Source organism: Cebidichthys violaceus, unplaced genomic scaffold (assembly GCF_023349555.1).
Source record: "Cebidichthys violaceus isolate CVI_PGR_0920_01 unplaced genomic scaffold, fCebVio1.0.p SCAF_28, whole genome shotgun sequence".
Taxonomy (NCBI): Eukaryota; Metazoa; Chordata; class Actinopteri; order Perciformes; family Stichaeidae; genus Cebidichthys; species Cebidichthys violaceus.
This window is the reverse complement of record NW_027176461.1, coordinates 4,008,416-4,024,944: the sequence shown is the minus strand read 5'-3', so window position 1 is coordinate 4,024,944 and position 16,529 is coordinate 4,008,416. Positions and strand designations below refer to the sequence as shown.

The window sequence follows — 16,529 nt, the reverse complement described above, 5'->3', positions numbered from 1 at the left end:
GAGTTTAAAGATGAAAAACCCCACATTGATAGGAGCTCCGAAACAGCAGCTGCATGAGTGCTAAATTGACAGCGACATAAGCACTCAGTGATTATGACGCTAATATGTTTGAAAAAAAATGGGTTTTCCCTGAAGGAAATAATGAGGTAAGAGGATCTCTTTTTTTCCCTGCTCATCTCTGTTCTACTCTGCTTTGACGGTTAACTTGCCAGACCAGACTTTCTGCTCTCAAATTCATGCGACGCCCACACTGAGCCGTGACTTCTGAAGTGCGCATGTGACCACTTTCACACACATGCTCAAACTGTGACTGTGTCCTCTTTGAGCACATGTGTTTTATTCTCTCACATCTGCAGGCGACATTTGTTTTCCGCCGTAAAATGAGCCTTTTAGTCCCAAACAGCTGCAACCTGTTGCTGCCCCCTCTATTAAATATCAGGCGGATGTAAGAGGAGATCCGTTCACGGCTGTGTCATAGAGGTCTACATATTCCCAGGGTACAAGGCAGAATGTGACAGCTTTACTGGTGGTCAGACAGAAGTGTGTGATGTGTGCAATCAGGGTGGGACTGTGGAGAATTGATGATTTGGCTAGATGGAGAGCAGCCTCTCTCTGATTTATACATCCTCCTCACACACACACACACACACACACACACACACACACACACACACACACACACACACACATATATACACACATTTGTCATACGTAAAAAGCAATCTCATTAATCTTTAATTTTCTTTTAGAGCATGTGTGTGGTTACCAACACATTTCACCCTATCCCTATGTGTATTTAGTATGTTTTCTGCATGTGTAACCTTTGGCATACAATTGCATCACCTCAGAACAATGGCTCAGCCTTGTAAACATTGGCAGAAAAGCACACGAGCATGTCTTATCTTTAGCAGGTCTCCCTGACAAGAAACACTACCAGTTATACTCGTAGCACCAGCATGTCTTGCTCCTAAACCACCGTCTAGGTCGAACGAGTGTGAGTCTGAAAAAGTAGTGTGATAACTACAAATAACTGTAAAAGCTTCTAATTGAGCAACATATGAACTGCATCTGTGTTCCTGGAACGTGGGAGGATAAACTTTCGCAACTTTTAAAACCCCATGGCTGTCAGTCTGATGAATCTCTTACCTCTGCAAAAACACACAGACACACAGGCACATTGAGCAACATTTCCACCATGTTAAACTGGTTGTGTTCTGACTGGCCTGGTTTGTATAGCATGTATACACTGTGTGTTTACACAGTGGGGCAGAGGAGGAAACGAACCATGAGCAAACTGCACTGGTTTGTGATTCTAAGAGCATGGTTGAACTGGCTGCTTATCTTTGACCTACATGTGGCTGAATATGTAGGCTTATAGAGGAGGAGATACAGGTTTGTGTTTGGATAACCTTATGGTCTTCTGTGTGAGAATGATCTGCAGTTGAATTGAATCATCTTCCATTACGAGGCTTGGTTCAGAGATTTGGGACGGTTGAATGCTCCATGGGAATCGTAGTCGGCTGGAGAGAGGAGAAGCGGAATCACTGTCATCCCTTTTTCTTACTCAACACTCAACACACACCCTTCCCCTTATTCTATTTTTCAAGTGGCTGACGGTCAAGGAAGATGGGGGAAACACAAGCGGGAAGAGACGCAGACAGTCAGATGCACCATGCTTGTGTGAGTGCTCACACACACGACTGATTGCAGGGAACTTTCCCTGGTCTTAGTCCTCCAGCTCTCTGCCTACTGACCCACATTCCAGCCTGGTTGTGTCACTGGGACTCAGCCGAGGCTGTGGCGGCTACTGTCCGTCTGATCCCAATGAGGCTATGAGCCATCACAAGAAATCACATTCTTTGACTCCCTGTTTTCCTGTTTATCTCCCCTTCCTGCTGTCTTCTTGCGTCCCTATCTTTCTCGCTACACCCCTTGTTCCCTGACAATCCCCCTCAGACCCAGTCTGCTGGTTCCTGCCCCCCCAACACAGGTACTTATCTCCACCATTTACTGATCTAGGTCAGTCTTCTGTGCTCAGTTCCTCTCTCTCTCTCTGTTGCTCACCCTCCCCATCCTAAGGCCTAAGTTACATAACAGTGATGATTCAGTTGGAACATGCTGTATATGTTCCTCTCTCTGTGGATACATCTGGCAACAGCTGACTGGTGTCAAACCAGTGTTTTGCTTTAAACCTCAGCCAGAACAACAAATGAAACCCCCTTAAAAGCCAAATAATCACTCAAAGTGTTGGGAGCTCCTGTGCAGCACCTGTTGTGTGGCCACATGTTTTGTTTTTTTCCCTAGTAGTTCCTACCTTCCTTACCCCCCCCCCCCCCCCCCCCCCCCCCCCCCCCTCAGCCGACTGCTATCTTGTCTGCTGTGGGTGAGTAGCATCTGAGACAAATTCATCAGGGTGAGCGTGGGGCTAGGCGGCCATATCGTGTCAGCGGAGCAGGCCTTTCAACTCGCCTGTCTAATCTGGAGCTAATCCTAATCCCGTTAGTGTAAACACTGCTGCCATCTGGGCCCAGACACACCACAGCTCTGATTATAATGAACCCATCAAAAGGTCTTCAAACCATCACACTGCGTGAGCTGTCAGTGGCTCGCGCTAAACTCTCTGACCTGGACTTATGACACAATCACGCTGCGGATGGACAGTCCAACAGTTGATGGGTAAACAAACAAACGCATAGCCAACACCGCAAATGGGTCAATGTTACTAAAGTAGGCAATTAGGATGGGAGACTAGAAGAAGAAAAAAAGCCTCACAAGTTATGTGTAAGAGTTTGTAGACACAAACACGAGTAATCTGTTTCTATAGGGTCTTTGGCCACTGGAGACATAAGAGGGAGCATTAGCTGTGGTGATGTAACCATGGCGCTGGTTAATGGATAAGCACAAGGAGAGAAGGGGGGAAAAGGGCCTCAACAGTGACAGCTGTGCTGCCCTCACCCAGGCAACCCCACTCACCACCACCCCTTCTAACACATACACAACACTGAATGGGTGAGGGTGACATGGCTTGTGAGTGAGTCACTAAAGCTGGCATTATGTTCCCAATGAGTACCTTGGTGTTGGCTCTGGTCAATATTATCGTTATTATTGTTCATATTGGGGATATGATGTGAAACCATTTACATGTCTAAATACATGATTGATTGTCCATATTTCTGATCTGATCGCCTGACTCTTGTGCTGACATGTCGTTGTGCCATTGTTTGTTATTTCTATACTGTCTGAGTAGCCTTGGCAGGTGAGGACAAAGCCCCTTGGGTTTTTTGGTTTTCTGGACTTGCTCCAGCTCTCCATTTAGTTTGGCTTCTTCATTATGTCACCAGCAATGAAAACAAGAAAACAAGTATTCTTAAAGCTGCTCTAAACCATATTTTGAGCTAAATAATTGATCAGATGACTGTGTGTTATGTGAAAAGGGTCGTTTTCAGTGACAAACCCTCCAGAGAATAACCCACCAGCAACCAACTCTGCACTTCTCCTCCGCTCTGCGGCGTATGTTAGCATCTTTTAGCTCATTGTTTTTGGTTCACTCTACCCGCTTTCATCAACATCATTTCCAGGCATAGAAGGCAGCTGTTTTGAGCTAAAAAATCTCTAAAACCTACTTGCCCAGCACCAGACTGCAGACAGACACCGGTATCAAGTAACTGGTGAACACAGTGGCGCGTTACACAACTAAACAGCCAAATATTTCAGTCAGGAGCTGGTGAATACCAGAACAGAGCTAAAATGAGAATAAATATTTGACTTACATTCTTCAGGTGGACACAAACACAACCCCAAATGAATTATAATGTTTCTCCATGTCTGTTTGTTGAGTAAATAAAATAAAGGGTTAGCTTACACATTGGCCATATTGAATTGAATTTTTTCAAAAGGATAAAACACAATAAAGCTCAAGAGCTTATTTCCATTATCGTCCTTTAGGTGTATGTTTGACTGTTATAGTGTTTGTATGAGTATATTAACACTATTTATACCTAACATTAATCGGGCTTCATTAAATTTATAACGATAATGATACTATGTCAATGTTCTGTTTACAGTTTGTTGCACTGTGGCACGTTTCTTTCAGCATGTAGATTGCATTGTTTATGGTCAAATTGTTTTGTCTTATCTCTGCAACTCAGGTTAAAGATGCCACAGCACACACGGCACACAGCGATTACATGGATAAGATGTTTATGTGCCACTGCATCTTGTTACCCCAGCTTGTAGGTTTCTCAAAACAGTGAGAAGGGCCGATCCGGTTCTCTGAAACCAAGATATGATGTGTAAATGTGCCAACACATAACCTGTAAAACTGGGATACAAGTAGATGCACCATTTGATGTAGAATCTGACATGTTCCCCAAACTGCTTTTGAATACAGTCTCCTTCCCTTATTTAAAAACGATCTTATGCTTTCAAAATAAAGTGGAGAGCAATTTAGTCAGATTACCAAAGGCATTGAGCTGATACCAAATATCTACGATCTCAGAAATATGTTGAAACCTGTTGCGACTGTTGGGGGGGTTTTATCCACAGAGTAGCAGTTTAAATCAGAGCCACTGCTGCTCTCACGGCGTTGTCGGCCAGCAGATGTTCCATTGTTTAGCTCTGCGGTATAAGGTTGCTTCAGTTGAAGTTGAGACACTTACTGCATCTTTTGAATTTAGCTCCATTGAGTGCCATCACCACCAACCCCCACCTCCTTCTGCCCCCCCCCAAGCTACTCAGAGAGGGGCTTAACCCCTCCCCCAAGTCCCCTTTAACCCCCTGCAGACCTCATAGTGGCCCCACCACGACTGCAACCCCCCTCTAGATCTTCACTTTAGTGCTGGTGCTCTTTGTCTCCCCCTCAGTGAGGCATCCTCCTCCCACCCCCACCAGAAGCCAATTTATTGACCAATTGCTGCAGTGTGAGACTATATAGAGTACATTTAAATGAATATACATTTGAATGCTAAAATGCAGATTCCCCCACACACACACACATGCAGTGAGTTATCAGATTGTCTCTTATCTGATGGTGAATGTATAGTGCATAGACGCCTCTGTTCGTCTTGCATGGTTACAATTCCTTCTTTTCAGCCTGCGTCTGAATGTGACTGCTGTTGTAGTCAGGGCCTGAGTGACCACCACTGTGGAGCTTATGTAATAATCAGTGCCCTGCTTTCCTCTTCCCCACTATAGGCCTGCTGTGTGTGTGTGTGTGTGTGTGTGGGGGGGGCTCTGTTATAAGGCCTAGGAAACACACAGGCAGCACAGACTTCCTGTTTTTGTGTTGAGCCCATTGGAGGCAGGAAGTGAGAAGAACCGCTGCTCTGCTCTTTTTGCTCTCTGATGGGTGAATTTTGCCAGACAAAAAGATGGTGGTGCTTAGTCAGCTGCCACCCACTTACTTACACTACAGATCTGGGGGGGGGGGGGTCGGGGTGAATCTAGACGGCTGCCTCACTGAAAGCCAATAAGAACAAATCCAATGATGTCACTTGAAGTGCGGTGTGGCTGCTGTTAGAGGCCTGGCATGCGGCTTCAACAAATGACCTTCATATGGGTCCTCTATACCGTGGTGGTGGATGATCGCCAGCTTTTAACTCGGCAAGAAAAGGGCCTCTACTTGTGTCTGGTAAAATCGTCCGTGTGTGCGGCTGTGAGCTTCATACATGGAAAGGGTTCAAGCCAAAACTAAGTAGAACCCCAGTTAGAACAAAGAATCTGGTGGTGGCAAACATGCCTGAGTGGTTGCTTTGAAGGACTGATTAAGGTTATAATAGTCATCTGCCTTGCCTCAAGCCCTCGGGCTGTGTGTTAGGGGTGGGGGCTGATATGAGGTGGTGTGTGTTGTGTGTGTGTGTGTGTGTGTGTGTGTGTGTGGGGGGGGGGGTCTGTTGCCCTCTTTGTTCTGGCCCACTCCAATCATGCCTGCTTTTGTCTCCACCCACAGCCTACCACTGAGAGAGAGAGAGAGAGAGAGAGAGAGAGAGAGAGAGAGCAGTATCTCTTTATCTGTCTCGCGCCAAAACCGAGAGGGAGGCGTGTTTCTTTTTCTTCCGCTTTTCTTTCTCACTGTCCTTTTTTTCCCCCCTCAAGGTACATTTTGTTTGTGTCTGACATGCATCCAGGGTAACCCGGCGACTGCAGGTACAGAGAAGGTGTGTAAAACCGGCCAGTGCAGTATCCGTCCCCCCCTCTCTCTCGCTACCTTCTTTCTCGCCAGCATTTCCCGCCACTCCAGGGTGCATGGGGGTGGTGTTACAGCCGGTATGAAGAAAGGCTGGCTCCACTGAGCCTCGCGCCAAATGCCGGCTTTATTCAAATCAGCTCAGTGGGTGCGGCCCAACTGTCTCCATGTCCTGTTAACCCCCTCAGAGCCCCCGACTAGCAGAGACACAAAGGCAGGGAGCAATAGGGCTCACGGTTTTGCCACAGCAATTGTAAATCTATAATGGATGTTCCACATATGCAGCAGAATGTGATGTTTTTTATTCCTCAATGAAACAGTTTAAAATCATGTTATTCGTGTAAGTTTGTTTTTTTTGCTGTTTCATAGGCTCTTTATAGACATGAAATGTGGTATTTCTACACTATGTGAAGCTTTATTTTGTCAAACTACACTAACCTGTCCTTAATAAAACGGAATGTTAGTCTTTCTTTGAAAATATAAGGTTTACTCAAGTAAAACAATATGTTTTAGCCAATAATAATGAATATGCATTACCACATACACACTCCAGAGAGGTGTATAGTCACTACGCAGCAACAATCCCAAATTTAAAGCATTTCAAGACACTCTTGTTTTCAGATCAACTTCCTCTCTCGTACTCGGAGTATCTCTTTCACGTCCTCTTTGTCTGCAACGCCCAGCGCAATGAATGAAGCAGTGAAGTATTCAGGACCACGCTGCAGGGCTGAGAGCTTTATCCTCTACTACGCTCTGGTGGCTGTGATCATGTAATGCAACAAATGACTGCTTTAGCTTTCAGTACCGCCACACTACTGAGAGACTCAACTGGGATATAGTGTTCCATCTATAGATCACAGGGTTGTTCTGTGCTCATTGTTACGCAAAGAAGTGTTGAGACAGTGTGCATTGTCAATTCCTAATGATGTCAAGCATGTATGATTATAATACAAATACTTAATAGAGCAAAGAGATTGTAGATCCTCAGGTTCCACACAATCGAAGACACACGATCCCTCAGCTGTCCTCTGTCAATCGATAAAAGCTCTTTGAGTCTGGTCTCTGGAGAGCCCGGAGGAGAGTGTGTGGTCCCAAACACATTATCCTGATGGTGACCTGGGCATAATTGCGATTGCAGTCAGTTTCATGCGTGTTGCCTCTAGAATTATTGGACAGATAGGTGTAATGGACCCCCGCTGGTTTTTAATTTGATTCATTCTTGATGAATACCTGGAAAGTACAGGAAGCAACCCTATATCTACACTGAAAAGTAGTGAAAAAACACCTTTTTAAAACTGTTGGTCACTAATGGTGTCAGCAAAGCAGCATTTTATAGCTTTTTTTTCGGGTAGAGAGAATGGCTGTATGTGCCCATCAGGTCTTAATTAATCGTTTGTTCCTTGACTCCCTGCATGAATGTCTGTTCAGTATCTTCTGTAGTTGGTAAATTGCTTTTTTGTTCTCATAAAATCTAACATCATTTATTCTACGTTTATGCTCTTCAAAGACAAACCTAGACTTTCATCTTTGTGTCCTGCATCACCGGTCTGTTTCTGATTACTGCCATATCTGGAGGGCTATATATACAGTCTGGTGTCCCCGCAGCCAATCAGATCCAAGATGTGGACGTCCCACCCAGTCTGACTCCCTGGCCGTTGCCTGGCAACTGGGACTGCTGCTCCGTCATTCGATCAATGGAAAGGATCCTGCAGTGTTTTATATGGGAAGGGGCGAGAATAAATAAATAAATCATTTGATGCACAAGGGAGAAGCAAATGACCCAGGATGGACTCCATTTCCCACACTGCTGAGCAGGAATATGAAACAGTAGAGTGCTATTGGGAGTTTAGAGCACATGGGATACAATGCAACATTATAAAATAATAAAAAAAACACCTTCACTTTAAATGATCTATTGATGCATTGTATGAGAAAACAGCTTTGCTTCTATGTTCCAGGATACCCAACTCCAACTCTCTCTGAGGAGAACTGAAGCGTGAATGCATTACAAGCATCATGACACAGCAGCGTTCTGACATGCCGGCCTGATTTGTCCAACAGGGTGCATCAACCAGTTGTCACATACACTAAATCACATGCTCTGCTGCTGCTCCAGGAGATGAAACACTGAAAGTGTTAAAAAGGGGGAGGATGCATCATGGCTTGAAGTCATCCGTGTGTGTGAGTACCGGGAGAATGCAGAAAAAGCCAAGCACAGAAGGGCTGAACAAGGAATACAATGCGTATGATGCTAGAGATAAGAGGGAACATTAGTCTCTGCCCACCTCTCTTTTATTCAGCGACATCTCACTCTTTCTCTTCCTTCCTTCTTTAGGAGCATTTTGTCCAAGCCTCTGCGGGCTGCAGTCGGAGTGATCTCATCTCCTGAGTGCACCAGGACGGAATTCAAATTGTGAATATGCAAGCGTGAGTAAGGACTTTGATGGGAACTCCTGCCAAAGAGAGAGACTAGATAAGGGAGCTATCAGGGTAAACACTGTAACTCAGTGTGGATCTGAGGGAGACAGGAGAGTGGTGAGCCCAAGCGGTAAGATGAGTCTAAACAACTCTCTGACCGTCAGTGGACAGGACTTGACCAGCAGCGGCAACCGAGCCCAATGGGAAGACGCAAGGACGGTGTTGAAGCCCTCCACCCCCACCAGAAAACCTAAACCAGTGAGTACAGCCTTCCTAGTGCAGCATCCACTTACAGGAGCAGTTTCTATGAGTTTCCATTCCTAAAGTATCAGAGTTGGTGACAGCAAAGAGGACGCTCGATGCACATATCAGATGTGAACTGTGAAGTCAAATTCAACTTGTTGTCATCACTTTTTGGAGAGGAATTATGTTGCTCTTACTGCCAAGACACACTTCACTACTTCAAGGCTGCTTATTTCACAGTGGCCATGACTGATCTGGCCTCTCAACTTTATCAATGTCTAGGAGGGTTAATACCAGGTTTACGAGCGAGTGCTGCATTCGAAGCCTCAGTGAAAGAAAGTTAGGTGGAAATGTAGTTGGGTGAAACAGGATAAAGTGGATCAGCTTCATTGTGTCTGCTGGAAACTGAGCAAAGCACACAGGGCTCTTGTTTCAGATCAGGTGCACGGTTCTCCGTAAAAGGCTATCGACTCGTTTGGATTTCTTCCCCAGAGAAAATACAGAAACAGACACAACTACTACAACTATCAGGAACTTGCAGGACGCATGGAGTTGTCTTAGTTGTTAGTTTGGTCAAAATGTGACATTAACTTTTGGTTTAATACTCTTCAAGCTGTAGAAAGTAAGCACTTCAAGCACTATTATATACACAGTGTGCTATATTTTGTGTTGTCGTCCCAGCCTCCAAAGAGTTAACATGTGTCAGCCAGCCTGGTATGTGGGCCTGCACTATCAGAGTCGTCCAGAGGAAAGTATTTCATATCACACTGTCGCCTCTATTCTGTCACATCAGCTCACTCAGTTTACCCCACTGTTTAATAAAGCCTTTATTAAATAATTCCTCATTACCGAGAACTGTTTCCAATATTCTTATGTTACCGCTCAGACTATGAATAGGCAGAGGAGTGACAGGCAGAAAAGTTACAACTCTGAACCTGGTTGGATAACAAACGCTGTTATTTAAATAAAGCATCTGTGTTTGTGAAGAACAAGTCAAATCTGAATATAAATGAAATGTTCTTTAACTCTTATCCTCCAGCCCAAGCCGGAGAATGCCATCACCATCGGCGTGTCTGCACGAGTCCTCTTCAACATGGAGAAGGAGCAGCAAATCTACGAGCAGCAAGGCTTGGAGGACTACATCAAGTATCAGGTGGAGCATGAAACGCAGCCCTTCAGCCCCGGACCTGCCTTCTCCTTCGTGAAGGTCAGAGAAGCAAACACATGTACTCTGTAACGAACCCGATGCAGAGGGATTCCTTGGTGTCAGTGTTATGTGTTAGGTCGTGTCTCTGGAGGCGGTGAATGAGTAATAAGCATAAAACACCAACCCACTCATACTCAAATCCATCCCCGCTGCTGTGATATGGCATGATCTTTTTTCTTTACAGCTCGTATTTGTGTGTTTTGTTGCGTTGCCAGGCTCTGGAGGCTGTGAACACGCGACTGAGGGAGCTTTACCCCGAGAGCGAGGAGCTCTTTGATGTTGTGCTCATGACCAACAACCACGCATACGTCGGCCTGAGACTCATCAATACCATCAATCATCACCGTGAGTTACTCATGCACATGAGCGATAAAAACGTACTCGTGAAACAGACTCTGTCCAGCGTATAGCCTCATCCATCCTCGGCTCTTTACAGCCACAATGTGAACAATTCATGTAAACTAGTTGGTGTCATGATGTTGTGCTTGTAGAGAAATGAGAGAATCCACATGAAATTAAAATTGTACCATTTGGGGTGCCACACTTTAATTCAGCTGTGGACAGTCTGACCTTCTCGAAAAGGGCTGCAGAGAATCTGCAAAATCCATATATTAAGAACTATCTCGTTGATGTCCAGTGAAAAATATGTGTCATCAATATTTGGGTATTTTTAATTAACTAAAGGATCAAGAGGTCTTATGTGTGTTTTTATACTTTTCAAGCTAAAGTGCCTTCATAGAACTGAATACAGGGCTGACATATCTGTGGTTTTCACAGGACATCCATGAAATGACAGACTTTAAGCAGGAGTTCAACATTTTGAAATGCTTATTTGCTTTTCTTTTCCATGAGTACGATGAGAAAATGGATACCACTCATGTCTGTACATTAAATATGAACCTGGAGCCAGCATACGGTTATCTTAGCACAGAGAGAAACAACTAGCTTGGCTCTGTCCAAAGATATTCTGAATTAGGTTTTATAATCTTTACCTCTGATAATGTTCAGATTTTAGGAGCATTCTTTGGACTTTCTAGTCAGAAGAAGAAACACACCTACTTTTAAACATCATCCAGTTTATATTCACATACATATCGCACACATATTGCAAATGCAGACCTTTTCAAGAATGTGGTTGAAGGAATGAAAGAGGGAGGCTGTGTTTGCACGGTTGAACACACCACCACTGTTTTTTTAATCGGAATATGCACTGCTGCATGTACATGGGAATATTAGTAGAATATACATTTTTGCCTTAGTATGACTGTTGCCTTTTTCGGAATAAAGCCCAAAAACAGGAATATTTGGTGCATGTAAACATAGTCAGTTTAATCGAAAGACAAGACGACACTACCTAAAAGGGTCCAAACCAGACTGACATCCGACTTGCTAGGGAGCTCCACATCAGTAGCAGTTAGTACACATTGTGCTACCTTTTAGTTAAGGTAGGTGACAAGAATGATTGTTTATCCCCATCTCCTTTTAAGAGATTCAAATGCACTTTTAATACTGGATAGGATAAAGTACATACCAACAGTGCAACTGGTGCAGCTGCACAGCGGTCCAGAAGCTGTCAGGAGCCATGTAGGAAGGTGATTTATTTGCCGCTTTAGTAGGCGGGCTTTCTCATTCACTCTTTCACCAGTCTTCATGTTGTTAATGACTTTGCTGAGCGCAGGGCCCGTAGAATAAACTTCTAATGGGTGATACAGATTTGTCTTTGTTTCTGGAGCGTGATCATGAATTTAAATCTATAGCAACGTAATTGTTACCACTCGTATGTTGGTGAATGCGCACCTACTGTAATCTGTGTCTGTGATAACATTGTGTCGCTTAGTCCAGCACAAGCTGTTAAATTAGCGTTGATAAATTTGAGGCTCGGGCCGCTGTCCGTGGTGCTGAGTGAGTGCGTTTGGGAAACACTTTCGCTAAAGAGTTTCTGAGTGAGTATGAACATTGAGGAATGTATGATATGGACATTCGTAGTTAAAAGAAAGAAGTTCATTAGTTAATGTCTGGTAAATGTGTAGGGTTGCTGCCACACATTCTGCTGCAGTAGAGGAGCTCAGCGTTTCGTTACCGCACAGCTCACCGCAAGACAGAGGGTTTGAAAAGACGGTTACTTACAATTAACTGAGTTCCAAGGAATGCCCACAAATAATACATTAACAAAAGGAATTTAAGTGTGGATCATTGTCCTTTTTTGAAGTGTGACAGACTCCCACACACCACCAGCAATCAGTATTTGACGTTGACAATAATCAGCTATAAATGTAATAGGTATTCATGTCCCAGATTCTTTCGCACCATTGTGATCAGTCGACTCTGAATCTTCAGTTTTATGCCCATCAGCTGTTCACTGATCTCTTAATTCTTCCTCTCTGCAGAGTTGTTCATTGAGCGCTTCTGTATGACAGGGGGGAACAGTCCCATAGGCTACTTGAAGGCCTACCACACTAACCTTTACCTGTCAGCTGATCCAGTCAAGGTCCGGGAAGCTCTGGAAGAAGGTATATTACTTAGAAGCTGTGATACTACACTAAAAAGGCAAAAGTTAGTGTCTCTGCTACGTGCAATGCAATAAATTACACACATGCTTTTCTCCACAATACATTTAGGAATAGCAGCAGCCACTATGTTCACCCCAGAGAAGATGGCGGAAGTGTCGGACAGTCAGCTGCGTGTCGCCTTTGATGGTGACGCCGTCCTCTTTTCTGACGAGTCTGAGCGCATTTACAAGGCCCATGGACTGGACAAGTTCTTTGAGCACGAGAAGGCACACGAGAACAAGCCTCTGGACCATGTACAGTATACACATAGTGACAGATTATCAGTATAACACTTCTATTGAACATGTAGTGCATGCAATGCATTCACCCTTGAACAGACAGGGAAAGACAAACAGGACAAAGAAAACAATGCTAGGAGTGCAGCATTGTACCCAAAAATCCAACAGAGCAAGAAACAAGCAGTCAGATGATCAGATTATCAAAAGAACCTCAACTAGAAGGAAAACTCAAAGTGAGCGCACCTGAAAAGTCGGCAACAATCCCAAATTCATCAGGAAAACATTGTGCATGAGTAAGTACATGAGGTCAAAGATGAACAAGGCATTTGGTCTTTAAACTTTGTTCCTAATTTTATCATTTGCTTTTTCTTATTCAAACAAATTTTGTTTTAAACAGGCCCGACAGCTTATTTCTTGCCCCGTCTGACTTCTGTTAATGATGTCACCACATTTCCAGATCTCAGGAACCAACTTGGTAATAACAATGTTATTATACCAATATGAATGACAGCCAATACAATGAAAGTAAGTCCCAAGTTACTATAAAGCAGCTGGCAAACTCTGCATACAGAGCACAGTGTGTTATGGACTTTGCCTTTTGGCCCAGAATCTAACAATTGCGCAGATTTGACTGTGTAATGAGCCACATGTAAATGTAGAAACTACAAAATGGAGGCTGTGTGCTTACTCTATACCTTCTACTTTCTGCAGGGACCGTTGAAAGGTTTCCTGGAGGCTTTAGGAAAGCTACAGAAGAAATTTTATGGCAAAGGTCAGCGCATGGACTGCCCCATCCGGACCTACTTGGTGACAGCTCGCAGCGCAGCCAGCTCTGGTACCAGAGCCCTAAAAACTCTGCGCTCATGGGGTCTGGAGATTGATGAGGCTCTCTTTCTGGCAGGGGCACCAAAGGGCCCCATGCTTGAGAAGATCCGGCCGCACATTTTCTTTGATGACCAGATGTTTCATGTTGAGGGGGCAGCAGAGATGGGGACAGTAGCGTGCCACGTGCCCTATGGGATAGCTCAGAGAGTTACCAAGAGAGAAATGAATGACAAAGAGACTTCTTTGTCAGGCAAGTAGCCTGGACATCAATGTTCAAAGGCACAGGAGACAAGAGGATCATTTAATTTGGGCCCTTAGCAACTAAGGATGTTATAACTGTGTTTAAAACCATGGAAAACAGTCCTGGAAAGGGATAGGGAATGTAATGAAACCCAGCTGATGCAATATGACTTGTATATTAATCATGGGACTAAGCAATGGGATGTCATGCAGGGAGTGTGACATGACAACATGAATCAATTATTTCATTAGCAGTTAATGACATTTCTGGGGGTTGTTTTTATCTGTTGGTTATTACATTACCGGTTGATAAAGAGTTACAACTTTCTAGTAAGGGTTATAATAAACCATGTTTATAAGTTGTATCTAATGGCTTAATAAGAACAATGTTTGGGTTGCTATTTTGTGAAATGTATTTCACTGATTGGGCCATATGATCATGTTCCTTGTGGAAAAGGCAACAAAGGATCTAGACCAAAATGAACTACTTCTTAATGATTTACTAACATTAATTACTGCATTTTAACTAAATAGAGAGGATAAACACCAGTCAACCCCAGATTTGTTCTTAGCTTAGCCTGTAACTGTCCTACCAAATTATTCTTTATCCATTAATAAAGTCATTAGTTAAACTTATAAACCTTTATGAAGATCGCCTTATTAGAAGTAGTAGCACTCAATGCTGTTTGTATTCAAAAATTGTCATCAGTACTAGGACATTTACCTTACATACCAGCAACCTCCTGTATTATTTTCTGTATTTCTATATTTTTTACCATCTCTGTAAACATCATATAGAAAGACAAAAAAAGCCAATCAACGTAGAGCATATTTAAAATCAAGCAGAAGCAAATATTAGGCATATAAAAAAAATCTAGAAATTCTAAAAACTATTTGTTTAGATGCCAGGTTAGTGAAGAAACATCAAGTGACTGAAGGCTATTTTTGATATACGTAGAGATATTGCATCCTGTGCCAACTTGATTAGGCTGAAGATATGCAATCAATCGTTTTATGCAGAATCTCGATTTGGATTCATAATTGTATCACTTTACTGCTTGTCTGTGTGTTTAAGAGTTTTTCAAACCGGTGCCTTTTTCCTCACTATTGCTGGATGTTTTCCATCAATCATGCATGTTGTTGTACATGTGGTTGTTTGATCAATGTATATGAATGTATTTGAACATTACAACTTGGTATTTGAATATTTACCTCCTATTTATTTAATATTCCTTCTTGAAGACAATTATGTTTTAACATATTTACATATATATATATATATATATATACAAAATAAAATTATATATATATATATATATATATATATATATGTAATATATATATAGCATTTATTAACATGCATCATGTGCAATTTGCATTTCTGCTACTTGTCCCTAAAGTGCCGAAGGTTCTGTGTCTAACTGGTTGTTGCCTGCCTGTCTGTCTCATTTTGTCATTTAGGTGTGTTGTTACTGGTACTGGTGACACTGTAAGAACTCACTTGCTCAGATGTGGAATCTGGGAAAGTCTGGGCTAAATGAGTATTGTGGACTGTTATGCAATCCAGTTTTTCTGTTTCAAGTAAAAATGACTAAATTCAAAAGGCTCCGTTTCCTTTAATCTTCAACACTAAAAAGTGTTTATTATTCATTTTGTTGCTGAGGTGAAATAAGTTTCAATCTCTTACTCTCACAGTCAAGAAATAGAAGAAAAATCAAGAGCGAAGATATGAGTTGATGGTGGCTAAATTAATTCTTCCTGACAGCAGGGGAAGACAGACACCAAACAGCTCATTGCAACCTGTTCAACGTCTAATGAAGACTATTTGGTCATTTAACTTTCTTACCTGTTCAAGTATCCAAAAATGAAATAATCATATATACCATTAAAATGAATGTATGCTGATTGTAGAAGCACTCTCGGTAAAAACTAATGTTTCTAATTTTCCTTATTGTTGATCACAAGTTTCAGTTTCTCAGAAATTAAAATATGAGAATACAGAGAATACTAATCTATGACAAATCTATTTTGTCATGCTATACCATCACTTTATTTTGACAAAATATACAGACTTTTTTATTATTTCTTTTTTGGACATGCTATACTAAATTATTTATTTTTAAAACTTTTTTCAACATACTATATTATGACTTTTTTGTGACTTTTTCAAGATGGTATATAATGACATTTTATTATTTTTTCGTTACATTAGACTAAGACTTTTTTTATAACTTTTTTCGACCCACTATACTATGACTTGTTTCAACATACTATAGTACAGGAGGTCGAAAAATGTCATAAAAAAGACATACTATAACTTATGTTGAAAAAATCCTAGTATAGCATGTTGAAACAAGTCATAGTATAGCATGTTGAAACAAGTCATAGTGTTGTATGTTGAAACAAGTCATAGTGTAGTATGTTGAAACAAGTCATAGTGTAGTATGTTGAAACAAGTCATAGTGTAGTATGTTGAAACAAGTGATAGTGTAGTATGTTGAAACAAGTCATAGTGTAGTATTTTGAAATAGTCGTAGTATAGTATGTTGAAAAAGTCATAGTATAGTATGTTGAAAAAAGTCATAGTATACTATGTTGAAAAAAATCATAGTGTAGGATGTCGT

At 42.3% G+C, this 16,529-nt stretch overlaps 1 protein-coding gene across 2 annotated transcripts; it reads left to right on the top strand.

Moving 5' to 3' along the window:
* The first annotated feature begins 8,249 nt into the window (after nt 1-8,249).
* On the top strand, nt 8,250-15,502 carry LOC137880504 (cytosolic 5'-nucleotidase 1A-like). Of its 2 annotated transcripts, XM_068721909.1 has the most exons (7): nt 8,250-8,365; nt 8,520-8,860; nt 9,885-10,052; nt 10,268-10,397; nt 12,440-12,562; nt 12,671-12,855; nt 13,552-15,502. In XM_068721909.1, exons 2-7 carry the CDS (start codon nt 8,738-8,740, stop codon nt 13,921-13,923), a joined length of 1,101 nt encoding a protein of 366 aa, XP_068578010.1. In that variant the 5' UTR covers nt 8,250-8,365; nt 8,520-8,737; the 3' UTR covers nt 13,924-15,502. The 2 variants fall into 2 exon arrangements, with proteins under 2 accessions (XP_068578010.1, XP_068578009.1); XM_068721908.1 differs by having other exon boundaries at nt 8,250-8,860.
* Nucleotides 15,503-16,529: the final 1,027 nt, after the last annotated feature.